This window comes from Babesia microti, chromosome I (assembly GCF_000691945.2).
Source record: "Babesia microti strain RI chromosome I, complete genome".
Taxonomy (NCBI): Eukaryota; Apicomplexa; class Aconoidasida; order Piroplasmida; family Babesiidae; genus Babesia; species Babesia microti.
The window spans coordinates 257,263-283,036 of NC_027205.1; the positions used below are offsets into that span (position 1 = coordinate 257,263).

A 25,774-nucleotide genomic window follows, 5' to 3' on the forward strand; every position below is an offset into this window, starting at 1 on the left:
CCAGATGGATAATTATATGACCGCGAAATGGATAGCCCCGAAACGTGTAGTGGTCCATCCCATAGTTTTACTCTCCGTTGCTGATCATTATAATAGACAGGCAAAGGGGACTCAAAAAAGGGTTTTGGGAACTTTACTAGGCGAAACGATAGACAATGTTATTCATATAACAAACAGCTTTGCTGTTCCATTTGAGGAAGATAATAAGGATCCATTAGTTTGGTATTTTGATCATAATTACCATGAGAATCTGTTCCTCATGTTCAAAAAAGTGAAGGCAAATGAGAAGGTTTTGGGTTGGTATAGCACTGGGACAAAATGTAAAGCAGCAGACTTGGATATTCATGAAATTTATCGCAGATATTGTCCCCAGCCAATTTATCTAATAGTAGATACTAATCCACAAGTATGTAATCGCTTAATTTAGCCGACAGGATTACCTACTGAAGCATATATATCAGTTGAGATACCTACTACGGATTCCAAATTCAGAAGAACTTTTATCAATTGCAATGTCACTATGGGTATATCACTTGTATTTGTATTGTTTATTATTCGAATTTGCATGTTAATAACAACGAATATCCAATATAATAAGTATTTACATAGGCGCATTTGAAGCGGAAGAAGTAGGATTGGAGCATTTGTTACGAGACGTACAAAATTCATCCACATCAACTCTGGCTATAAAGGTAAAATTTTAATTACACAGGTTGGAGATAAAATAAATGCGCTAGAAACTTTGTCTATGAGGTTGTCTGATATCGTAGAGTATTTGAAAATGGTTATAAATGGCAATATGCCACTCAACCCGACGATTATATATATTCTACAGGTATGGAATTATTTAACAATGTTTTACTTATTTGATACAAATTCAAGCAGGACATGTTCAATTTGATGCCATCACTGGACTATGATGACATATCCAAAGCATTTGCAGTTGAACTTAACGATACATTTCTATCACTTTACATTGCTAGCATTTCACGTGCTGTAATGGCATTGCATGATCTAATAAAAAACAAGGCACAATCTAATCAATAAAGTAGTTCAATGTTTCTTCCTCATTGACTTGTTGAATTTCTTAACGGCAATGGTGTTGCCTTTGAATTTTTTCCTAAATCCACTTCTTTCACTGCTAGTAATAATGGCAGTGCTGTCATCAACATCGATATCATTCATTATGTCAACTTGGGGCGATATATTTTTATTATGGTCATAACATCTATACCCAATTGAACTTCTTAGTATTGACGATTCTCTGAGATCTTCTCTAGTAAATTTCTTTCTGTTACCCTTGAATGCAAAACCTAAATAAATAATTAGATACCTGCGGCAGGGACTGCTTCAGACCTAAGGTCTATTGGATGTTGGGGAATTCTTTGCGGTATTTCCGATGTGGGCAATTCTAAATAAATAATTATTGTACCTGGATGGACAAACATGTTTGGAGCCGGAATATAATCAACCTGTTCACCACGGCAAAGCCTGATCATTTTGTCATAAAGAGTCATTGAACGTCTAGATTCCAATTTTTCTATATTAAATGTGCTTTACCGTCAATTATATGGCGTTTTGCGGCGCGATATCTTCTTAGGGTCTTTGCCCGTAAGCCCTTAGCCATTATAGTGTAGCCAGCACTATATTAACAATATTTTGTTTTGAAATTTTAATAAAATATATAATTTATTTCTAAACTAATTACACAATAATACTTATTTATTTATTCTCTAATTAACGATCCTTCTTATTATCTTAGGTAGTTTATCGATGAACTATATAAACTACCTATTATCGTATATCCTGTAGCATGCCTTCCTACAATTTATTAGTAGTATGTTTAACGATACGATATATGTTACTTATAGTAATGTCAAATAACCAATTTATGGTATGGATTATGTTCTAATTTACATAATTAACATGTTATTTCCGTATGGGTGGATGAGTGCGTTATAATTATTAATTGTTGTTTGTTATTTATAATTATTTTCAATCTAGGTTGTATTTAATATATATATATATAGTAATTTGTACCTATTCAACTGGCTTATAATGTATTTGTGTACTACCCACAGTAGATGAAACATCGGTTCTTATACACTATATTAAGTAATCCATTTTAATATGTTACTCGAATTATTGTGTATACCATGAATGTTGTATATGCCATCTAATGACTACGTTGTCGATGCGCTATGGTAAAATTAAGTAGTTATGTATCATGAAGAGAATAAACGCCAAATATGAAAAATTTTTTAAACTTATAAACATACTACGTTTATAATATGCTTTTATCGTTTTCTCTGCATCATAACAATTCTAGTAATCTCATCCCTCTTAGCCTTGGCACGTTTGTGGGTACCCAATCTTTTTTTGGCAAATTTTAGGGCACGCTTGGTGGAAGATGCAGTACCGCTTTTGATCAATTCAATCATTCTACGCTCATATGGCGCAAAACCACAAACTTCCCTAACAATCTCCTTGATCAATGCTTTCCTAGCACTAGTGCGACCTTTCATCCGACTAGCTCTGGAAGCTTTCGGATTTGACAACGGAGTAGTTATGTGGCCCCGATTTAAACCAACTAAATAATTATCTTATACTACCTGGAAATCCACTTTTAGGAGCTGGAATTTTATCCGACGCCATTGCAGATGTAATATTTATACTATGGGGCAACGAAACAGCATCACCATATTATATATAGATGTAAATATCTGTAATAGAATTAACTATAGTACAATTAAGTGAATTTAAATATCTATTACTTAAATTCAGAATATAGTAGACAATGTGCAAACTCTATCAGAAACGATTTCATCAATGTCAGAGAGATTCCCACTTTAGTTTCATCATTTGAGTTTACCAGCGCAATCAGCAATTTAATTATTATTCAACATTATTACCATGTTTGTAGTATTAAAATATGGTATGTCTTGTGGAATATACCAATTTTCTGGCTTTAATCGATGGGCATGCCATTTTCTTTATCAGTTCTTAGATGGGATAGAATTTGAGGGGTGATAATATGGTGCATCTGGTACTTACATAGCGATTCTAGCCTATTAATTTGGGCTTGGGTCATAGAATCTGCATTATTTTTGATATATTTAAATATGTGATAATATTTTAAAATGATCTTGTGTGCAGCGGTGATACTCAGACAGGGATAACAGAAATCACTAGTCAACTTTTGTTTTCATCATTGTACACCAGCACAACTTTAAATATATTATATACGTAAATATATGGTATGCATTATTAATTATTATGTATAAACTAACCCTTGTAGCCCATGACCAATGTAAGTAGAGATTGATGCCAAATAACGGGCATTTGCTCATTTCTAGTGGAGAATGAGGCAAAGTATGAAACGCAAGCCTCTATAGCCTAGGTTAGATATATCATTTATAGCAAAAAACGAATATATTTTGATAGAAAAATATGCTGGTGTGTAAAAATGGTGTCAGAATGACCTTTTATCAACAATGATTCAGTAGCAGAACTGGCTTGGTCTTATATTCATCATTGGACTATTTTTACAATAATTGGTATATTTATGTACCTGTTTAGGCAAAGCAAACTTCTTCCCCAATAAAACGGTGAGTAAATAACTAGTGCTTCCATACCAATTAGAACAGTTACAGATACAAACTAAAGCAGCTGCTGCATACATTACAGGAATTGATACCCTCCTAAGTACACTTCCAATAATAGAAGCTTCCTTGTATGTGCAACCCTATATAAATGCTTGTCATTAATTATTAAATATGTTGTGTATTAGCGAGTGCATCAGACTGGGGCGATAACTTGTCAGCATGTATAAACTTTGACTGTCAGAGATCAATCATCATTGCACAAATCACTAATACAATTAATAAGCTTACATCTTTGCACAAGGGTAATAGAATGGACTTGATCCAAGCACCTGGCCTGTATATAGCCTTCTTTAAGGCCATGTATAAGTGGCAGTTCAATGTGTTGTGTTGCAAAATATCGAGTCTTACTGCCGGTAAGAGGACTGTTGTGAAATATTTAATGGCTTGTTTATCCGAAAATACCCCAACAAAAGTTTTAATAGTCTGCAAAACTGCGTTGTTAGACCACTCTCTGGGTTGTGTGAGTTGTAATAATTCTTCCCAGTTTTCAAGTTTAGGTAACATTCTCATCGCTTTAGGCAACTTCCCGCTCTTGTACGATTTCATATATTGTGCAATTTCACTGTACATCAAATGAACTTTGTTTGATTTATCACTAGTAATAGTTAATTCCTTAGATTTTTCTCTCAAATTATGTAATATTTTATTGGTCAAATCAACATCATCAGTGAATCCATCAATTTTATCTTGGTCTGAGTGGTTTTGTATGTTCAAATTTTTGATCAGTGCATCGTCGCCAAGTGAATTTTTTCTGAGTTAATTGTTATTAATAATGGTTTAACATTAGTGATTATTTACAACTTAAATATGTTTGGGCAAATCAGACGCTTATTGATCAGCATTACTCAGTCATATGCTTGTCAAAATTTATTGGTCATCATAGTATCAAAATTACAATAACTCACCCCTCAATCAACTCCCCTTCTTCATCAGATAAACCCAAAGTCGCATGGGAAATTAGGTCCGATATTTGTTTGTCAACTTCACCGGATAAAGTATCAAAATTCACATCTAATTCATCAGCTTCCTCCGAACTATCGACAGACTCAAAGTCTTTTCGTTTTACTGACTTGGAAAATTTAACCTTCCTATCGTTTTCGATAGTCTGAGCCAAATTTTGACGTTGTTTATCATTTTTGTTAGACTTTTGTAATTTAGAAGAAGTTTTTATGCGATTTAAGCGTTTTTTGGACTCAACTTTGTTGCCAAAATTTCTTACCATATATAATGGTCATAAACTAACCCACATCAATGGGGGCAGCTTATTTTTATGTCGCATAACGTTATATCCATAGATAATATTGCGAATTTTATAATTGAGAATAAAATTGACGCTGCGAAAGTTGAAATTGATAAATTAAATGACATTAATGATGTAGCTGCTAAACAAGTATTTTCTATTTAAATAGACATTAATTTCCACTTTGATTAGCAACAAATATTGGAAAGAAACCCATTATGGCACTAAAAATCTGTTAGAAATAGCAGATTATGTTATTAAAAATAGCAAATTCAGACTTAGATCACCAGTCATAGTCATAGTACTTGAATTTCTACAGAATCATGACTTCGTTGATTGTAAATGGGAATATGATCTATTGCAATTGCTTAGAATTCTAACTAAAGGTACATGATCCATACTTAAATTTGCATAGGTACAATATGTCACTTAGCGCGCTGTAGAAAGGATGAGGTGTTGCGCCAAAAGCTTATGAATATTGACGATGTATTTTTAGCGCTAATAATTAGTAGACATAATAGAGATTTGTTTGAATTCAAGGAGTGTAAGGTTCATTTCTTTTTAAACCACGAATTGAAGCCGTGCAAGATGTTAGTTGGCAGGTGCTATTCCACAAAATGGTCGTTTTGTTTCGAGAGATATTTCACGGACAAGATTCCCAAAAGAATTGAAATTCCACATTACTACACTATTAGCGATAATTTCAGAGACGGTCTAAAATTTGATAAATGTTTTACCGTTCCATCTTCTGTACTCCCCTTTCTAAAACACCACAAATCTATCAAATCACATTATGCCATATACCTTACATATCCACCAAGCCCACTCACAAATGATACACATTTAGTTTGTAATTATGTAGCGGCTAACAAAGCTCCTAACAGTTCAACTATAGATGCAAATAATGTAAATAAGTGCAATGATGTCGATATTACTGTGGATGATGGATTTTACATTGACATCGAACCTTATGACGATGATATAGGATCAAATCGCTGGTCCGGCACGCAGGTTACCCAGCTACTTATCTAGATCATCCCCTTATCACCCATCCATACCCACCTTCCAGACCAGAACAACAGAGTACATATCTCGGACTACTACCAGTAAACTTAAATGAGATAAATTAGTTCTAGACAACCTATATATATTAGTTTATGCATACACGCACTGCGTTTTACATCAAAAATAATAAGATTATAGGCTAAGATTCTTAATGGAGTCACGCCAGTTGGCGATCACCTGCTCCTTGACGGCACCAGAGTCTACATTAGAGGAGGTTACCCTTGATGTAAGTGAACAATTCGTCCATGATTGTAGGGAGCACAGGGTAATCTTCCAACAGATAGGAATAGTTGTGTTGCTCTTCATCATGCCCATTCAAAAATTCGTCAATGCTGGGTGATAGATACGTTACCTGTGCTGCAGAGAGTTTCGTGCGATAGTAATGAACCAGGAAAGAACCACCCTCCTCTCCTTGTGCATTGTTACTTTGGCGCAGTTTTCCACGATTCCGACAAACAACATCACCAACATCATCTGCATAAGGGAAACAAACAAATAAACAGATAATGAGTGGTAAATGTATACACAGAGACATGTATGTACACTGAAGATTAGATTTGGCCAATGGGTGGGTTTCGAAGCCATAACGCAACACAACACCAAACGATCAAACCATTAGGCCACTAGCCACACAACCACAAATAGATATAGATGAAAATAAAGAACAGGATATGAAGCAATCATCATTGTCCGCGTTAATAAACTAATTACCTTGTGTTTGGAATCGGGTATCTTAAGTTCGGCGATACACTCATTGGCCTCGTTAACATCGCTAGAAAATGCAAGTTCAGATACTATGCTTTTAAGCCTCCTCTTTAATACGTCCTTAGACATGGAAAATTCAGCCTCTGCAGCTTTAGCATCTGCATCCCCCCTATCAGTCTTACAGACACGGGTACGCTCATATTTGACCCCCCTGCCAAATCTATGAATGTCTCGGTTATCCCGGTCCGTCTTAGCGCCCCTAGATCTATCGATCTTTTCTGTTTCCGCCTGGACCTTAGATCGCAATTCCTCCAATTTGCAGGGGATCTCTGCATTCTTCGCCGCGCCTCTATCCTCCCACCTGTCGTTCCTAGAATCCAACACATTCTTGATTATGCAACGAATCCGAAACGATACTCTATCATCTTTTCCAATAACCTTGAGTGATTCCAAGTGCTTGTCAAGGTCAGGCAAATGCTTCCATTTACAAGTGTCAAAGCTCTTGCCCACGGTCTGGAGAAGAGTGCACATAGCCTCCAAATGATTATTACCACGGTCAATATCCCCATCCACAATACACTCAGCCCGCTTAAGCATTACTTGGTCAAGACATGCGATTAGGACCTTTGCGGCGAGGATCTTCCGCTTCAGCAGCTCACCAACAAACATCATATTTCCTCTCATCCTGTGTTTGTACTTTTGCTCAGCCTCAAAAGACTCCTCCTCGTTCAAATCCGGTGGTATGACCATGGGCTTCAAATTTGACTCGAATGAGTTTTGACACTTATCCAACAGCAACCTTCTAACAATATTATTTTTTTCAGATTCATCCGACGCCTCCTCCCCCTCAATAACAATGTCTTTTTTAATCTTGGAACACAACTCACCATACATTGATATAAAGTGATGTTGTGTCACTGCTTTATCAAATACGACATCTATTAGGAGTCTCAAGTGCTCCATAGTAAATACCCCAATCTGGATCAGCTGGGTATAAATGATGTCGAATTTTTCATAGGTCAATCTGTTTAGCAACCCCTTAACCTTTCTAACAAGTGCAATTGTATCGTCCGCCTTTTGGAGTTTCTGATTAGCAACCCAACTGGTCTCAGAAGGCTTTGGCAATTGCTCCTGTACCGGCCTCACGAAATCTATCTCACTGTACCTCTCACAGCTGAAAAAGCCGGAAAGCTTCTTACTTTCGTAATTATCATGTCTAGAAGATCTGGTATCATCCCTGTGCTTCTTGGTATCATGCATTGTTATTTTAGCATCCATGAATTTGAAAGGTTTCTTCAACAAATTCATACTGTACAAGTTTGCCCCGATTGCTATCATATTTAAAATATCAAATGTACAATCATAAACTTCTTCTGGGGGGTCTTTTGCTCCAGTATCAGCCTCATTATCAACAGTACTTTCTGTGGCCCGGGCAACATCATGCATATTGTGTTGCTCATCCAATTTTATCTGGGATGACTTATCATCTTGGATGGGAAGATCACTGCCTGTATCTATGGACTCTTCAGATTTTATTACCGATAGCTGCTCCAGAGCATCAGTTATGTCCTCTTTCGCGTCAGATCCGCTGTTTAAGTCACCTTTAATACAATTTAATTGTGAATCGGTTAAGTCGCTTTGGGTAGAGACAAGAGGGGCGTTGCTGGTAGTGGCAGAAGGTTTTTCTGGAGAATTGACAATGTCTGTTGAACCTGAAGAGTGGTGGCACATGGAGTATGGTTGCTGGAAGATGCAAAATTGATCAAGCCTTTCATTTCCTTGGGAAACTATAGTGTACTGGTGCTGAGGTATGGGCGGTGTCATAAGAATGGGCTGCTGGTAGCTATAGGGATAGGGGTAGGGGTAGTATGGGTGGTGGAATCCACCTTTGGTACCTTCGAAAAGTCTGGATGGGTCGTATTGCCTTGGGATGAATTCAGGAGCATTTGTATTAAGCCAGCTTTCATTGGGGCGGGTTGAGGCGTCTGTTTTAGTTTGTGTTTGTATTTGTGCTGGTGGTTGGGGGGGTGGTGACTGAGAGAGCTTGGAAGATGGGATAGATTCCACATGAGAGGAGGCAAATTGTGGAATCGATTTTGAATGTATCTTTTTGGACTTGGACGACTTGATCTTGTCGGTTTTCCTGGCACTATGAACGGTAGGCGTTTGAATGTAAGCGGAGGGGATGAAGACAGGTGCGTTGGGATTGAATGATTTTGTACCTATATTTAGGCCCTGTCCCTTGCCGCCGCCGCCCTTGTCCATTCAAACCACTCAAATCCACTTCAATAGTACAAACTGGTACCAGTACATGTGGGGTAGCTAAATTTACGACTGTGTTACACTGGCCCTTCTGTACAGATTCTTAGCATCAACTTAGCCCACTCTCATTCCCTCCCTTAATTTGCCTGGATACTTCCAGATTATGTGTTGAACCCACTTTCCAAAAGACAATGTACAATTCATGGCACATCTCGTAATCAAGCCGCATTTATGTTTGCCATTTTTGTAGTGCCACCAGTTGCTTTCATCACAATTTAGAAAGTTGTCTTGTCACTTTTTATTTTGTTTCTACACCACTTGCCAGATATCCACCCACTTGTTGGTCTAGTTGATATGTTATTGTACTAGGTGCTTCTCCTCCAGTGGATGGTAAATCCCATTTTTATTGCGTTTTTGTACATGATATCGCCCACTCTTAGCTTCTTGTTTGGGAAGCTCAAAATATCACCCCCTAATGTTAGGCCTTCAAGCTTGACCGTCGCTAACAACCATGCCACTGTATGTGGAATTGGAAACAATGATTACTACCGTAATGATTGTGTGATAACAGTGACTGCCGGTACCGGAGGGACAGAATCCTATGATTGGTGCGAGATTCTGACAAGAATGTATAAAAAGTTTATTACCAAGTATCGCTCTCCCCAAAATGGATTTGGAAATTTTAATTTCCCCGAGTCACTGGCAATCAGGTCAATTGAACAATCTGTGATGGATGGTGGCACTGGATATAAATTTGCCAAGATTCACGTCACTGGTATGTATGCCTATAACTTGCTAAGGTCCGAGAATGGTACCCATAGATTGGTTAGAAATTCACCGTTCAATACGCAAGTAAGTAACAATTTTTTTCAATATATACTGTAAACAAACTAAGCTAGAACAAACGTATGACCAGCTTTGCTGGTGTTGAAGTTATGCCTGTTCTTACTGACATGGACCAAGGGGTTATGAATGCAAACAGGCATTTGGAGATTAAGAAATCTGATTTGCGTATTGAGACTATGAGAAGTGAGGGAAAAGGCGGCCAAAATGTAAACAAGGTTGAGACAGCGGGTAAGTAATGGTTTTGCACATGATAATGCTGTGCTTGTGATATTGTTGCTAATGATTAGTTAGAATCACGCATCTACCAAGTGGAATAGCCGTCAAGTGTCAGCAAGAGAGGACTCAAGAGCGCAATAAGGCTATCGCAATGAAGGAGCTAGAATTGAAATTGGTTAAGTTGAGGGAGGTGGGGTTATCGAAATTTAGGAGGAGATTAAACATCTGGAAAATGCCATAAAGGGACCCCGTATAATAGCTGATTGGGGTAGACACATAAAAAGTTACATTCTCAGTCCGCAGGCCCGCTTTAAAGATCATCGCATAGGTTATCAATCCAGTAACGTACAGTCAGTATTAGATGGCGATCTTTTACCTTGTATTTTAGCATACCATCAAGCCAACCTTGCTGATTGAATTGATTTTATGTTGCTTAGTTTGAAGCCCATATCTCCGAACACATGAAATGCCAACACGCCCAACTTATGTGCGTGTTCACAGTTGTTTATGTCATCATCTATTAGAATGATCTCAGACAAAGCAAACCCAGAGTCATTTGCCGCCTACGTTATTAATTTAGTTACTTGTTGTAGATGATAATTCTTGCTAATGTGCATGGGTTCTTTCAGACCAATTTTTTCATATTCAGATGGTTTTTGGTAGTATCTAGATGATTTTCTAGTGATGATAGTTAGTTATTGTCATTTATTTACCTTGGATATCTAGCGTATATCAGAATATCCGGACATATATCAGCTAAAACCTCTTTTACAAGCAATTCTCCCCCAACGGTTTTATTCAGATCTTTAGCAAATTTTACGTCTAAATTAGTTTTATAACATTTTTAATGACAGCAAGAAGTGGTACACTGTTAGAAACATCACATAAATGATTTATACCTGAAAATGTAACCACAGCAATCTTAATGCCTCGTGATATGAGTTCTTTGGCAACCAGACGAAAGTCTTCCGTTATGTAATTTTTAACAGACGTGACAATATCCCTAGGTATAGAGCCACCTAGATAAAAATTAGCCTACTGGTATGTTGGTCGATGATTGTATTGTCGAAATCAAAACATACCATTTTGATTCCATTTTGTTCAACAAAATCCACAAAGTATTTGGCTTCTATGTTATATATTTGTTACGCGTTTTATATATTGGCAAGTTTTCTAACATCACAAATGCGTGAGCAAAGTGTATAAGAAGATCATATTGCCGGATTGGTACACACCCAACATCTGAAATAGAAATTCAAAATGAACTATTTAATTTTTAAATAATAATAATAATACATATTTTCTATCGTTTAATTTTAACGAATGAATATTCGTTACATCCTAATGTGCTCATCAATTATGTTTACTAATTTACAATTCACATTTTAAGCGATATTATAGGTCTGTCCCTGGATAACAACTAACTTTCATGCGTTTTCAGCACTAAATATTGCCTGATTTCATTATATTATTCGTTGGATGTCAAATGTAACTTTAAAATATTAGTGCCTATACCTTTAAATAGTTATGGTTATATCGAGTACAAGGAAGAATTATCTATTTTTGATCAGAACTGCAGGCTGACAATCCCCTACACTATATTTAAAGTCTTTCTCTGGCACTATGAAAATTTGAGTGGCAGAATGTTATAATTCATCCAATTGCAACAAACTGTTTTGAAACTTTTTTACACTATTCCAATGGGATACGCCTGTATTTTATCAGTAATAGTAGGGTCGAAATTCGTCTCATATTCTAGAAACATTGCATTGGTAATGAATTTATTTCATCTCCAACTGAAATAAATGTGTAAATTGTACCCCAACTAGTGTTAATTGATTTGATGTGTAAATTGACAAAGTTGGTACATGATGTTTCGTGAATCATCACTTATACATCTGGCCAAACAACTAATTTGGAACTATATTCATTTGAAATGTCACAGTTGAATCATTTAATCGGTTAGTTGGCTATATTTTAGTGTTTGTGGAATGTATCCAACACTTGGTTTGGTGTGTAGCTCCACCCCAATAATACCGCAATAAGTATATGAAGGAAATCGGGTAGGGTTAGTTAGTTTACCCAGCATGGATTGACATTTTTTGCCTCAAATTCTAAAAGCATTAATAAAACTCACAGATATACTTGCTCTGTAATTTATATTTTCGTTTCAGCATTGGTGTGTTAGCATTGCCTATTGCAATACTAACTTAAATTATTTTGTTTGACAACACACCAAACTATCAATAAGATATTGGGACAAATGTAAAACACTTCCCGGCTAGTTATCAAAATAGCTCGTTGTACACTAATCACCGCCCATATTATAACACATATCGATACACACTTGAAATGGTATTAGAAAAGGTATCGCCGGATTTATATTGTGTAATTTTGCACAAACTCAGGATCCCAAATGATACTTTGATCATCAGTATTTACTGGTGCATAAAAGAGTCTAACGAAATATTCTCCATCCAACCCCAATCACTCCTAGACCTGCAAGTTAATACCAGAACAGTTTATTTCGTCAAGCCCATTGACAGCAACATTGAACCGGAACTTATTGTTTCCCTGGCAAATAACATACATTTCTTTGCCAAATACCCTTCCAAAACTATTACCAGGGGTGCGCCATTCAAACCCCTAAATTTGACCCTAAAGTCGTTACAAACATCCGCCACTATTAGAGCCACTTTGGAAACTGCTTGCCAGGTGCGATGGCTTCCTTCCCCCATCCATACCAACATCCTTACCACAGGGTACAAGGATAATTCCATTGTCGGAGTTTATTTCTTACCAGGTAGATCAAAGGACGCACAAAAGTTAGCTTTCGACAAGGCAATTAATGAGGCCACCAGGTATAGGGTTTCATCAAGGGGGCTATTTCTGGACTATGTCGACCCCCTATACCAAAGGAATAAGTACAAGGTCAGAAATTTGCAACAATCGGAGGTGCAATATGACGCTAACTCTGACAGTCTCTATAATAAACAACCGATAGATACTAATGCACGTGGTTCTAGTGCAGAATCTCTTAATATTAGAGACACTACTGCAGAAAATTCTATAGATGGAGAACCAACACAGCGCTATGAACCTAAATTTCTTAACTGGTCCACACCTACTGCTAGAGACTGCACATGTTTATTCAAATTATATCCCACAAACCCCTATTCCTCCCTCTCCGACCAAGTACGCTTTAAATGTCAATCCGACTTTGTCAATCTGGAAAATGAAACGCGGTCTCTTGAAAAAAAATTTAGGGATAATTGTAAAAGGAAAGCGAGCAAGCCCCGTATCAGTTTGGATCATAATATCTTCGAGGATACTGTACGAATTGAAGAACAGAGTCTAGACCCAGAGGGAGATGAAGAAAGAGTATACAGCAGTGGAACTTATTATGATATGTATCGCGATATGTATCTAGCCCAAAAGTTCAAAGAACTTGTGGAATATAGTGAAACTGTTGCTGGACTGAAAATTAATACTTCTGTGTCTACAGAGCCCGTTAATGTGGCATCCCCATCAAAGACTGATAAAGGGATACAAGTAGATTTCCTCACGACTATTAAGGATGACTTTAGCAATTTTGAAACGATGGCTTCCCATAATGAACCCTACCACACAAATGCTATTCCAGATATGAACATGACAGAAATGGTAGAACTTGTAGTTTCTAATACTGATAAATCAAAAGATTCTGAACAGCCCAATCGATTGGTCTCCTTCTTCATGGACATGATCGGTAGCAATGTTATCAGAAAACTTACATCTTCTGTATCAGATAAAACTGATGAATCAAACCTCAATGGGGCTGAGATTGAAAAAATAATCAAAGATGATGAATGTTATGAAATCGACAACATGTCACTTGAATTCTCAGCCTTGGAAGAGCCAAATGATCAGATTGCAGAGTCAATCGTCTCTTCGGAAAATGAGCAGCTGATTTCCCCTGCTGGATCAATTCTAACAATAGATAATAAACTGGCTGAACCAATTGCAGTTGAAATGGAGGAAGGTACGCCTACAATCTTGGATGTGGAACATACTAGTGTAATTGACAACAAATACCATACTCCAGTTGGTATGTTAGACCTAGATGATATCGACTTAAATGATACAACAACTGAATATCTTAAAAACACAACCAGTAATGGCATCCCTAGAATAATAACTTTTGCAAGTGAGGAAGACAATCTTAGCTCAAACTTAATATACAATGAATGTGCCTTGTCGTGCCATTTAACGCCTACGTCCTTCAAATTCGAATTCGATGATATCGATCACCTATACTGCTTCAGTGGAGACGAAAATTACAACAAGCCTGTAATTACTAGAATTGAAGCAATGACAATGGATGAATCTGTTATCCATTCGCAAGGAGAAAAGCCGGAGCCTGATGGGACTATGGTCGAATGCGTTGGTTTCAATGATAGAGAAATTTCAACTTTGGAAGCGATTAATAATGCAAGTCATCCAACTATTTCTAGCAAAATAAGTGAGAAATTATTCAATTCGGTTGGTGACAACAATTTAGTCGCTAGGTCCCCAGAAATTATGGCTGCTAGTGGTGAAATGGTGAATGGATCTGATATTTACAATATCAAAGATGGTGAATATATATCACAAATGGGGATTAGTAATGCTTTGTCAGATTTAGAGGATGATACTGCTATTGGTGTCAGTTTATCTCTTGAGGTTATCACGAACGACAGCAAAAGTGACGCATACAAATTGAGATCTGATCCAATGGATGCTAATATAAACATTGCTGATGTTATGATAGGATCCAGTGATATTTCCGACAGTTGTAATAAGGAAAAGTCTGACCTGATACTTTACAACGTAAGAAACAGTACTAGCGGTGAAGTTACTTCGGATTTACAGTGCAATTTTAAGTCTGATGGCCCCGAGTTTGAGGTTAGGGAGACCACGCCAAGTCAACAGGGTCGATTGGAAGCTTATAGGCCGAGGGGGGGGCAGGAATTAGAATCTGCTCCCCAAAGTAACAATTTTGAAGTCAATGTGATGGATAACTGTGTAAAAGAGCCATCAAGTGATGTGCCTATGGCGAGCTGTGGTGAATGTTGTACTAGTGGATCGAATGATTATAAATGCAGCACTATTATTGGTTCTAGGGATGAAGGCAATAGTTTAACAGTTGTCTCAACTGTTAACTGTGATTCCAGTGTCGGTATAGGCGTAGTTGGTGGAAGTTTGGAGGGCGAAATAGGTAGTTCTAATGCTAGTGGCGTTTGAAATTTTGATATATTGGACTTGGTGTCAAAGCGATGCCAGAAAAGGCTGGGCCTGATAAGGGGTCCAGGGGTATGTGAAGAATACAAAGTGCAGGAATATTATCACCAGGTCCAAATGGGCCATGAGATGAGTCAAGGTCAATGGGTTGATCGATCAATTCTATCATGGGGTCAGATAGATTTAGATGTTTGAGAATAGGTAATGGGCCTATGTACGGCAGTTGAGCAACACGATAGTTAAAAGGTTGCAGGGTTGTAGATAGAAGGTGTTGACATTGAATAATTTATAAATTATTCAGTGTAGATGAGGGCACTAAAATCAAACTATACAGTCGATAAATAGTTACATTGTGCAGTACCTGTAGTATTTAATTTACTATATGCGCAAAATGTAGAATGTTTATGGTCGCAGTATATTAGTTTAGCAGATATATGTTGATAGTGTGTTAGTGGGATATGGGGATGACCAAGATATATACAGCAGGTTTAATCCAATCATCCCAATGAGCAATGATACGCATGGGTATGACTCGAACCAATCCTCTGATTCTCTTGCAGAGACTTTGCTGCAAAAAGGAGATTCAGAAGTGTCGGAAGCAACATTGAGTTTGAATTCAACGAGTGGTGAAATATCCACTCTTACATCAAATACGCAGTTGGATAATTCTGATGACGAAATCACATTGCATAAACAATCTGACAAAGAACTATATAATATATATGACAAGTGTGCGAATAAAGGCAGTGTCCCTGCCGAGGTTATGCTTTCGGATTTTGAGGCAGAGAAAGAGTCTAATCCCACAGTTAATCTTTCTTTCGATGATTCTGAGGTTTCAGATGATGATTACACTAGAAATCGTTGTATACAAGCTTATGGAATTTCAGAAGGGTCCGATGCTGAAGACAATTGGTTACAGCCTATTATCAGCAAGGGCCAAATATCCCAAAAGACCAAGAAATCTGGCCTTTTTTACAGTATCAACAAGTTCATAGCGCCTACATTTTCTATCAACAATTTGCATATGTTGAATAATGAACTGTTGTCATATATAACCACCAAGTCCACTGCGCCTAGCAGGGCTAAAAAACAAGAATCCAGCTCCAGTTGGGAATCGCTTGTCAATGTTTTACTAGCGCAGAATAGCAAGGGGAAAGAGAGTGATAAGAAGAAGGCTATTAATACTAAGAGACCTAATAAGTCGAAGGCTAAGAATAATACCGTTGAAAGTGTGTTAACTAACAATTTTGCCGTGCCATCTAGTATGTGTGGTGTTTTTAATACCATGTTTAATTCGAGCAGTAACAAGGGTAGAATTCAATAATCGTATTGGGGCGATTGCCTGGCTTTATTTCCAAGATAATGATTGTTGCACCTGGTACAGTAATCATTGAAGTGTTTATGATTTGAATCGAACAATGTTTTTGAGTTTACCACTGTGAGGCATGTAGATGATAACACTGCAAAGTAACCGTGTGAAAACATTCACAACAAGTGATATAGAATGATGAAATATCAATGCAAAACATTGCATTGCGCTACACTTCTTTGTGATAGGTACAAGAGGTTGTATTATTTTTGATTTTTATTTCCCAACAAATATCTAATTTAACTAATACTTGTTAGTGTTAGGTTTTGTTGTAAAATTATTTTCATGATTTGGTTACTACCCTAGAAGCGGATGTATTTGGATCGGGTGACATTAAGATTTGGTGCGTATGTGTAAAGGTTGTTGTGATAGTTACTTTGGCATATGTTTAACATTGTGAAGTAGATGCATCTGTTATGGTTTAGAAAATCGTGTAGATGATTTATTTATGAAACAATAATTCGTAGATGAAATACGGACAGATTGGGCATTGATGATATAGTGTTGGCACTTATTGGGATGATGTGCGAGGGTAGTCGCGATTATATTTACGATGGGCAAATTGAAATACCGCCTGAAGACGTTTCTGAATATTGCATTGACTCTTCAGTGTTACGATTTCAACCATCTGATTCCGATGTGCATGACAAAATTACAAAAACACGCTGCATCTTTAACAATTGTCCCATTTCGGTGCTAGAAAATGATCTTATCAGGCAATTCACTTCATATCTCCACACAATACCTAGTGAATACAACTGGAACGATATGGGTAATGAATTTTTAAGGTTTCTATACACTGCTAACTTTAACTTTGAAGATGCAGGTAGGTTGATCGCAGAAAACTACAAATATCGTTTCCATTCCAAACTCTTACCAGCTACTCTATCCAGTGTACAATCAGTTCTCAATAGTGGCTGTTTGTATTGGCATGGTAGGGATAAAAATGCGAGGCCCACTTTGGTTATTAATCCGCAGAGACTATCAGACTTAACATCAGATGTTATTGATGCCTTATTAGCCTTTACCCTCGAATTTTTTCTAAGGTATAGTCCTATTTGTTGAATAAATTTACAAAATAATAGACTATTTGTTAAGAATTTTTTTTAACAAGCAATGCGTCATTTTTGACTATATAAATTGCGTTAAATGTAAATTCAGAACCCTTTGACTGATCTTTAAATTGAAAAACTTATAATGAATAAATAAAACATAATTTAAAAGCTATTATTATTTATTATTAACACTAAATTAGATACTTATGCGTGGCAGGGCGTGCGGAAAACTATGTGATTATAGTGGATTGTGAACACGAGGGACTGCTTTCAATGTCATTCCAAATGGCTAATTTGTTCAGAGATATGGGTTCAAAATATCGTGGACGGTTATATCGCATTTTTTTTATAAATACACCTAAATTCTTCAGCGTAGTCCTATCATCGCTAACTTCCCTCCTACCCAGCAGCACTTGCAACAAAATTGTAGTACTGGGGGATGATTACAAGGAAACATTCTCTGCTAATTACAATCCCTGGCAACTTGAGCGTAAGTTTGGGGGGGAGGTAGATTTGAAATCCTGGTACCCCTTCAAATTCTACCCAAATTGCACATCAGCTACCGTTAACAACAGTAATTCTACCGAAGTTTATGGAGATAACGTAGCCATTGGCAGTAAGATACACGATCTTCCAAAAATTTTCTTCACAGGAAGATGTCTTGTCCCTTGTCAAAAAGACATTTGGCAACCTTACTTGAATACACTTGCGTTGACTGAAACCACTGTCAAATATTTAACCAATATAGACCCAAGTTTGCAGGATTGTCTCAATTTGGTTGGTGATTATGAGGATTTAAGAAGGTTGTATTTTGACAATTGATTGCGTTTGCAAGTGACTTCTAATGTTTGTATTATAATTTTTTATTTCTAGGTGATTTTAGTCCATTGAGCGCGTTCAGTTTTTGAGTTGGTAAATTTTTATCATTGCAAATTAGTTAATCATTATTCGATTGGTTAAGTAGTGTACCCGTATAATAATAGTCTAAATGATTTACAAACAAATAAGCATAGACCTACATAATTAGTGAGATGAAAGAGTGATAATGTTTATAAAATTAATGACGTAATGAAAGTCGATAAAAGCTATAATAGCCGAAATATTTTGGAATAATAGTTCAAAATAACCAATTTCTTGTTCTAAATAGATTGGTAAATCTTAAACCAAATGGAGGTATATGTGTATGGATAATATCATTTTAGTAGTAAAGACAGAAGAAGCAACAAGCCATACATGCTTTTTATCCTTCGACATTGTAGGCATGGCGTTCATGGTCATAACAGATATTTTAGCTGAAGATATCGAGAAGTATGTTGTTACAAAAATGAAGATGAAGAGGGCTATAAACGCTGACATTTTAAATGCCCATCCCAATAACATCATTATAGTGATTATCTTTAAAGCTACGAGGATTGGAATGTAAGCGTAGCTGAATCCACAAAGGAGTGGTAAAAAACTTTCCTTGGTATTGGACATTTTACCCATGTTGAGTTTGTTACTGCACAATGTAATGATCACTAAGGAAAGTATAACAAAAATGGTGGCTAATGAAACAGAAAGGTAAGCGAAGATATAGGCGGAGAAAAAATTGTTGTATATAGAACTTTTATAGGTAAATATGTGCCCCAAGCATAATAAAGCTGGTATGATAAATGATATTAAAATGGTGATTGATGTATCCGGTTGGTTGACTAAGTCGGCATAAAAATGATCATCAGCTGTTTGCTGAGAAGATAACTCTTCTAGTTCAATATCAGGAGCATCAGATTCTTCCATAAAGATTTTTCCATATTCTCCAACCTTGACAGCATTTACTAGTCGACTGAACGATGGTATATGAATCGTTTTGAACATACTGTAACATGCAATATACCGCATGCGTTTTATTGTGACGAGTAATATTTCAAGAAACATACTTGAAATTGAGATAGACCCAATATACTTGATAATAAGATACCAGATACTACAATACCTATAACCCCATATTCAACTCTGCTTCGATCCTCTCAGATATCTATATAGTCTGATAAAAGCCAAGGATGGATGAATGGAACAACTACGATGAAGAAACCAATCTTATGGACTGGATTCCCTGGTTCACCAATTTGGAAGGACACGAGTTTCTCGTACAGGTAGATGTGTATTTTCATTCAGGTTGATGAATTGTATATAAGAGATAATTTTAACATGTGTGGTTTGAAGACCATTGAACATTATGATGAGGCTATGGATATGATCCTAGGCTCTGCGCCTTCCGAGGAAGTCTTTTTAGATGATAAGTTTTTGCATATATATCGTAGTGCAACCGATTTATACGGGTTAATACACTCCAGATACATCGTTTCACCCAAGGGGCTTCAACTAATGGTATAATAACTAAATTGATCTAGAAGGATAAGTATTTGCAGGGAGTTTTTGGTCAGTGCCCAAGACTCAAGTGTGATAGGCAAAATCTACTACCAGTTGGATTTAGTGATTATTTACACAATCATCGTGTAAAAGCTTATTGCCCGAGATGTCAAGAAGCATATATTATTAAATCAGGAGAGATAAATGCAGATTTGGATGGAGCATTTTTTGGAAGATCATTCCCTCATATATTTTTGCTAAACTTCACATACTTGATACCGAATGAACCTCCAACGCCATACGTTGCCAAAATATTTGGATTCAAAGTACGCGATATAAATTCTCTCATTCAGATAAAGTTGGATAATGTAAGTGTTGCGCTTACTTAGGGTGAATTTGGTGATAATGTGAGCAGCAAGGTTAAGAGGATAGCATATTAGATGACATTTTTGTATTAAAACTTATTTGTAAAGTCAAAGAACTGTAACTGGTCGTATAATAACTGGCCAATATAATATATTGTATGTGGTCAATAATATTAGTTTTTAGGCATAGAGGTGCTGGTCCATGGATTTGTTAATTTTCATACAGTTATTATTTGTGGTAGCTATTCTTGGAGAGGCTAAGCGTCTCAGTATACATAAAAAGGAGAAAAGTATTAGCAAGAAGAATATGAGCAATTGCAGCACCAAGACCCTGAATAGTCATAAGTTGAATTCCCATGGGAAGAAGGGGGGTAAGAAGAATAAGGTGAAGGGTAAAAAAATTACTGTAAAGGGTCATACTGAGGAGATTCAATCAATTGTTGAACTTGATTGATGAGTTATATTAGTTTGCCAACACACCTAAACAAATTGAATTCAAACTGGATATATGTCTACTGATAGTTTCACTGTAGAATCATTAGACTCAATCAACAATGGATTTTCAAGGTAGAATGCCATGTAATTTAGCAATGGAACTAATTTAATTGATAAAATTTGTAACGGAACCAATTGTAGGAGTCACTCTCAGGGACTTGAGTACATTGCATCATGTCGAGTAATTTATAGTTTATTTAGGATATTGAATTGCTGGTTTCCCATAAAAATCTGGGAGAACCAATTGAATTGTTTGTACATGGAAATAAATTCTGGGATAAAGTGACCGATACTGTAGAGACTAAGGAATTTGACTTCTTTAATTATAATTCAAACTTTGGTAACGGTGGCTGCACATATGAACCAAACGAAAGTAACCATACGTTCGGTGATAAAAAAATACAGAAACCCCATACAAAAATAGAATTAGAGCTTTGTAATATTAAATCTGAAATTGGTTATGAAAAAGATCATCAAAATTCAAAATGGTACAATCAAGACGATACAACTTGTCCATATAAAAAGGATTTTGATTGGTCAAATGAAATTAAGAGAATTAATTCGGAAGTATTCAACAACACTGGTTTCAGACCAATGCAACTAGAGATAATTAATTCGGTAATTTCTGGAAATGACACTTTTGCATTAGTGCCAACGGGCGGAGGTAAAACTCTGTGTTATCAACTGCCTGCGATTTATTCCGATGGTATTACACTCGTAATTTCCCCGCTGATTTCACTTATTCAAGATCAAGTGCAGCGATTGGAGTTTTTAAATATCAGTTGTGCAAGCTTTCCTACGGAACAAGAATATTTTGAACGATTATCAATTATTGAAAAGTTGAGAAATGCTGAAATTAAGGTCTTGTTTGTAACTCCTGAAAAAATTGTCTCATCAAAATGGTTCCAGAGTGTATTAGATGAGTTATATTCCAAGGAATTGCTTGTAAGATTTGTTATAGATGAGGCACATTGCATTAGTCATTGGGGGAGCGATTTTCGACCAGATTATGCATCATTAGGTGTTCTAAGGAAGTGCTATCCCGATGTACCAATTTTATTATTAACAGCTACAGCTACTAGCAATGTATTTGATGATTTGATCAGGATCATGAGGCTAAGAAATTGTCAAGCGTTCAGTTGCAACTTTAATAGGCCAAACCTAAAATTCAAGGTTGTGCCCAAGTCTAGGAATACTAAATTAGCTATAGAAGAATTAATTGGTTATGTAAGAGAATATCCAACATCTTCAGGCATTGTTTATTGTTTGTCATGTCAAGATTGTGAATTTGTATCCAGTGAATTGGTGAAATCTGGTATAAATTCAATGCATTATCATGCACAACTGGATCAGTTGACTAGGAAACATGTACAACAAAGTTGGATGGAGGGAAGCATTAATGTGGTGGTTGCTACACTTGCCTTTGGAATGGGGATTGATAAGTCAAATGTGCGTTTTGTTATTCACTTCTCCATGCCCAAATCAATTGAAAATTATTTTCAGGAGGCAGGGAGGGCAGGAAGGGATGGTGAACTTGCCACATGCATTGTAATGTACGATTACAAAGACTCACAACGGTTATTAAGTTTAGTGAAGAATGGAGAATCTATTAAGAAGATGCTGGAGTATTGTGAAAACCCGAAGAAATGCAGGAGGGAAATGCTGTTGGGACACTTTGGCCAGAAGCTAAAAGGGCCATGCGATGTTATTTGCGATAATTGTCAAGCTCATGCTGTGGCAACTAACTGTAGGGAAGCCGCTTACAAAGTAGCAGTTAGTATTTCTAGGTTACAAAAGCCGCACACATTGCTTAATATACTAAAACTAGCTACTTCACGCGTTAAATGTCCTAATGGTTTAAAAGGTTGTCTAACAGAATTAAAATTCACTTACGAACAGGCGGAAAGTTTGTTACATTACATGGTAATTCGTGGGGTTTTATATGAGTATTTGGTGAGAAATGAAAAGTTTAATACTTCCAATTGTTACATTAGGACGAGTAAGGATTTTAATTCTAAATTATATCTGATGGAATCTTTGTATTTAAGGGGCAATATTAGCAGCAATATTTCAGGAGTTAGTGTTAAAAAAAGGAGGAAGATATCGTCTGGAGATGAATTGGGTGAGTCATTTAACCAGGACGTATTGGATGTGATTGATGAACTGAGTTTTTGATCAAAAATTATTCTAATTTTTGTAACTTTTTATATCTATTTTTATTTGTTTTAGTTTTAGTATTAGTTGCGCTTGTGTATTTATATAATTGTGCGGTATACAATTTTTGCAAGTGATTATATGTACATGATTTGTATGTGTATACATGCGTGGTTTATTTGTAACAACGTATTGATAAACTAATCCGGAATAGTTGTAATGGTAAAATAATTGTAATATAATTGCTACTATTATATTATATGGTATGATTCAGTTATAAACATTAACAGGTGTTATTTTTGTTATTAGTTGGTATTATTAGTGGTAATTGGCCTTCATTGCGTCATTATATAGATAACAGATATGTAGTATTATTCATGAAGAAACTGAATTATTAAATTAATGGTAATAATTACGTAGGCTATTGGTGATTTATAACTGATGAGTTATGGAATTGTTAAATATTACCGTTATTTAGTACAGTTCCACAAATTAATAATGTTAAATATAAGTATTTATCCTGTTGATTTGTTTGCCTTAAATATTATTCATTATTAATCTCGTCAGTGTACAAGTGATAAGATGATGACGTTTTGAGAGCGTATTCTACCTGGATTGGTTTTGGAAATGAAAGTTATTTTCCATTCATCATTTAACTATAACAATTTGTATTTAACCATCAATTCGTAATGAAGCTTGACATAGACGTACTTGGGCCTAAACCTAATACCCTGTACCAATAATAAATATACAAATATAACCACTCAAATTGTGTATTGTAATTGTCTACTACTAAATAATATACATGAATAACATGCTTAAATCTATGTCTAGGCAATTAATTAGTCATTCAACAATTGAAAATGATAAAGCTCAGCTTCTATAGATGTTCCATAATACCAACATCACCCAAAAAACTTGCATGGATATCATCCACATTTTGCAACTCAGATAATTAGGGAACAATGTATAATGTAACCAACACTTGCACTGATGATGATAAACGTGACTGTAAATAGTGTCTTGTACATCTACCCATATTTGCTGGAACAGTACATTGACATTGAAACATTAAAACTGTCTTTACACCTTGACTTTATAAACTGGGAAGAACCAGACAATTTATAGGGTAAATCTATCATTGGCACATTTGTCGTATTTGTGAATCTGCCAGCCCTGTTACATAGATTAGTTACAATCTGTATCGCCAACCAACCTCTGTCTCTTTTCACTCTGTAGTGTGGATGTCGATGATTCATCATTTTCACTGGAAAGGGGCGGTAAAAATCCTTCTGATCTCAGCCACTGATGTGGAGTCTGGGCGTTGGGTCTGCCGTGTGAATCCAAAAGCCCAGCCAATATCATTTTCTTCTTTTCAGTGGCTCTGGGTCCATGGCCCCAACGTGTAGGGTAGGTATCTCGATCCATAATGACCCTTTTCACCAGGGCCACTACGCCATGATCTACAGAACATATCACAGCGGTTGGCATTTGGGCAACGCCCAAAGCAATGGCCTCTCCCTTTGTAGTCATCATGACTACCGTAGAATTTAATTCTATCCCATCTTCAAACCGCAAAAGCCCCGGTATCATCAATTTGGCGCCATAACAAACAGCATTGACACAACTATCTTTAACCACTAATCTAGGCAATTTTGTTAAAAGCCCTTCTAGAGGTGATATAATGGCACGAAGGTAAGTTTCATCGTTCGTTTTTTGGTATATGTAATTGGCATCGAGAATTTCGTGGAGAGTAACCATATTGTCATCTTCGGATAAATGGCCAGATTTAATTCGTCTCAACTCTTGCATGTGGGCGCCTACACCAATAAGTAATCCAAGGTGAACACAAAAGGTTCTGACATAGGTACCTGCTTCACATTTGATCCAGAAAGCGGCCAAATCCCTTTCTTGATCATAATCCAATAGTTTAGTTTCATAAATAGTCCTTATACGTAACTGCCTCTTCACTGCACAGATTAAAGGCGGCCTTTGGAAACAGGCTCCTGTGAGTGTTTCTAAAGCCTAAATTAAAAGATTGGTACTTTTTCAATAGCATTTTTTGATTCTACCTTCCCGTGAAACCTTACCACACCTACATATTCTTTACCTAGGATGAAATTATGACTTGCCTTCTGATTGTTGCGATTTGACTAGTCTGGTTGCTCTGTTCAAACAAACCAACAGTACTCCAGTAACTTTTGGATCTAGGGTCCCAGAATGCCCCGTTTTTTCACATTTCAATATACGTTTAATCCAAGCAACAACCTGCGTGATACGCCTAGTTACTTCGTGTGATGATGGATTTGAAGGCTTGTCCACGTTTATAAAACCATACTTTATATATTCCGTAAGGGGTCTATTCAGTGGAGACGATCCATAGGGGAGTGGAGTATAGTGACCTGTCCTAACGTGCAATCTGCCATAATTCTGCATTAAATTACATGTACCTTGAGTAGCAGAGGCCATTTGGAAGTGTCAATTGGTGGAGGGTTTGACTGCGGTAAGATTTGTAGCTGAGAAGGAGCGGAAATAGGGGATAATGGGCCAATGGTTGAAGGAGTCGGGCATGCCTGAGTCGACGCGTCATCCATTTGTGGTGCCCAGGATATGGATATACGCTACCCACCAAATAAATACGATCTCCCCAAACATCAATTCCATACTAGAATAGTTACTAAATAATTCCCGTAGACAATCTGTCTAATGACGGCTAATATAATCAAATC

General features: G+C 36.6%; 15 protein-coding genes across 15 annotated transcripts; 8 read left to right on the forward strand and 7 right to left on the reverse strand.

Moving 5' to 3' along the window:
• Positions 1-4: 4 nt before the first annotated feature.
• On the forward strand, positions 5-1,047 carry BMR1_01G00745 (26S proteasome regulatory subunit N8; the record flags this gene model as incomplete). Its single annotated transcript, XM_021481696.1, has 5 exons — positions 5-406; positions 428-524; positions 610-692; positions 713-835; positions 886-1,047. 5 exons carry the CDS (start codon positions 5-7, stop codon positions 1,045-1,047), a joined length of 867 nt encoding a protein of 288 aa, XP_021337312.1.
• On the reverse strand, positions 1,054-1,627 carry BMR1_01G00750 (conserved Plasmodium protein, unknown function; the record flags this gene model as incomplete). The annotated part of the gene is made up of 4 exons (XM_021481701.1): positions 1,054-1,313; positions 1,334-1,411; positions 1,433-1,540; positions 1,561-1,627. The coding sequence occupies 4 exons, from the start codon at positions 1,625-1,627 to the stop codon at positions 1,054-1,056; spliced, it is 513 nt and encodes a 170-aa protein (XP_021337313.1).
• A 670-nt stretch (positions 1,628-2,297) lies between these two features.
• On the reverse strand, positions 2,298-2,655 carry BMR1_01G00755 (large subunit ribosomal protein L36e; the record flags this gene model as incomplete). Its single annotated transcript, XM_012791770.1, has 2 exons — positions 2,298-2,590; positions 2,613-2,655. The coding sequence occupies 2 exons, from the start codon at positions 2,653-2,655 to the stop codon at positions 2,298-2,300; spliced, it is 336 nt and encodes a 111-aa protein (XP_012647224.1).
• Positions 2,656-2,968: 313 nt separating this feature from the next.
• Positions 2,969-4,887, reverse strand: BMR1_01G00756 (ENP1, BYSL, essential nuclear protein 1; the record flags this gene model as incomplete). Its single annotated transcript, XM_021481713.1, has 5 exons — positions 2,969-3,096; positions 3,291-3,396; positions 3,572-3,745; positions 3,894-4,416; positions 4,571-4,887. The coding sequence occupies 5 exons, from the start codon at positions 4,885-4,887 to the stop codon at positions 2,969-2,971; spliced, it is 1,248 nt and encodes a 415-aa protein (XP_021337314.1).
• Positions 4,888-4,935: 48 nt separating this feature from the next.
• On the forward strand, positions 4,936-6,015 carry BMR1_01G00770 (hypothetical protein; the record flags this gene model as incomplete). The annotated part of the gene is given in 4 exon segments (XM_021481718.1): positions 4,936-5,055; positions 5,075-5,291; positions 5,339-5,916; positions 5,938-6,015. 4 exon segments carry the CDS (start codon positions 4,936-4,938, stop codon positions 6,013-6,015), a joined length of 993 nt encoding a protein of 330 aa, XP_021337315.1.
• Positions 6,103-8,940, reverse strand: BMR1_01G00780 (translation initiation factor eIF-4F; the record flags this gene model as incomplete). The annotated part of the gene is given in 4 exon segments (XM_021481724.1): positions 6,103-6,170; positions 6,190-6,302; positions 6,323-6,444; positions 6,682-8,940. 4 exon segments carry the CDS (start codon positions 8,938-8,940, stop codon positions 6,103-6,105), a joined length of 2,562 nt encoding a protein of 853 aa, XP_021337316.1.
• A 228-nt stretch (positions 8,941-9,168) lies between these two features.
• On the forward strand, positions 9,169-10,416 carry BMR1_01G00785 (peptide chain release factor 2; the record flags this gene model as incomplete). The annotated part of the gene is made up of 6 exons (XM_012791775.1): positions 9,169-9,195; positions 9,217-9,285; positions 9,307-9,789; positions 9,837-10,011; positions 10,071-10,189; positions 10,210-10,416. 6 exons carry the CDS (start codon positions 9,169-9,171, stop codon positions 10,414-10,416), a joined length of 1,080 nt encoding a protein of 359 aa, XP_012647229.1.
• On the reverse strand, positions 10,395-11,179 carry BMR1_01G00790 (conserved Plasmodium protein, unknown function; the record flags this gene model as incomplete). The annotated part of the gene is made up of 6 exons (XM_021481735.1): positions 10,395-10,562; positions 10,584-10,665; positions 10,713-10,821; positions 10,899-11,018; positions 11,039-11,128; positions 11,149-11,179. The coding sequence occupies 6 exons, from the start codon at positions 11,177-11,179 to the stop codon at positions 10,395-10,397; spliced, it is 600 nt and encodes a 199-aa protein (XP_021337317.1).
• A 1,172-nt stretch (positions 11,180-12,351) lies between these two features.
• Positions 12,352-15,261, forward strand: BMR1_01G00795 (hypothetical protein; the record flags this gene model as incomplete). The annotated part of the gene is made up of 1 exon (XM_012791777.1): positions 12,352-15,261. One exon carries the CDS (start codon positions 12,352-12,354, stop codon positions 15,259-15,261), a length of 2,910 nt encoding a protein of 969 aa, XP_012647231.1.
• A 502-nt stretch (positions 15,262-15,763) lies between these two features.
• On the forward strand, positions 15,764-16,582 carry BMR1_01G00800 (hypothetical protein; the record flags this gene model as incomplete). The annotated part of the gene is made up of 1 exon (XM_012791778.1): positions 15,764-16,582. One exon carries the CDS (start codon positions 15,764-15,766, stop codon positions 16,580-16,582), a length of 819 nt encoding a protein of 272 aa, XP_012647232.1.
• A 564-nt stretch (positions 16,583-17,146) lies between these two features.
• On the forward strand, positions 17,147-18,504 carry BMR1_01G00805 (Sec14 domain containing protein; the record flags this gene model as incomplete). Its single annotated transcript, XM_012791779.1, has 2 exons — positions 17,147-17,673; positions 17,883-18,504. 2 exons carry the CDS (start codon positions 17,147-17,149, stop codon positions 18,502-18,504), a joined length of 1,149 nt encoding a protein of 382 aa, XP_012647233.1.
• BMR1_01G00810 (hypothetical protein) lies at positions 18,841-19,596 on the reverse strand (the record flags this gene model as incomplete). The annotated part of the gene is made up of 1 exon (XM_012791780.1): positions 18,841-19,596. One exon carries the CDS (start codon positions 19,594-19,596, stop codon positions 18,841-18,843), a length of 756 nt encoding a protein of 251 aa, XP_012647234.1.
• On the forward strand, positions 19,722-20,471 carry BMR1_01G00815 (CSNK2B, casein kinase II subunit beta; the record flags this gene model as incomplete). The annotated part of the gene is made up of 4 exons (XM_021481762.1): positions 19,722-19,814; positions 19,837-20,049; positions 20,073-20,399; positions 20,421-20,471. The coding sequence occupies 4 exons, from the start codon at positions 19,722-19,724 to the stop codon at positions 20,469-20,471; spliced, it is 684 nt and encodes a 227-aa protein (XP_021337318.1).
• On the forward strand, positions 20,905-23,066 carry BMR1_01G00820 (ATP-dependent DNA helicase Q-like 4B; the record flags this gene model as incomplete). Its single annotated transcript, XM_012791782.1, has 3 exons — positions 20,905-20,963; positions 20,985-21,072; positions 21,093-23,066. 3 exons carry the CDS (start codon positions 20,905-20,907, stop codon positions 23,064-23,066), a joined length of 2,121 nt encoding a protein of 706 aa, XP_012647236.1.
• Positions 24,234-25,639, reverse strand: BMR1_01G00825 (DKC1, NOLA4, CBF5, H/ACA ribonucleoprotein complex subunit 4; the record flags this gene model as incomplete). The annotated part of the gene is made up of 5 exons (XM_021481772.1): positions 24,234-25,070; positions 25,091-25,155; positions 25,178-25,313; positions 25,335-25,475; positions 25,496-25,639. 5 exons carry the CDS (start codon positions 25,637-25,639, stop codon positions 24,234-24,236), a joined length of 1,323 nt encoding a protein of 440 aa, XP_021337319.1.
• Positions 25,640-25,774: the final 135 nt, after the last annotated feature.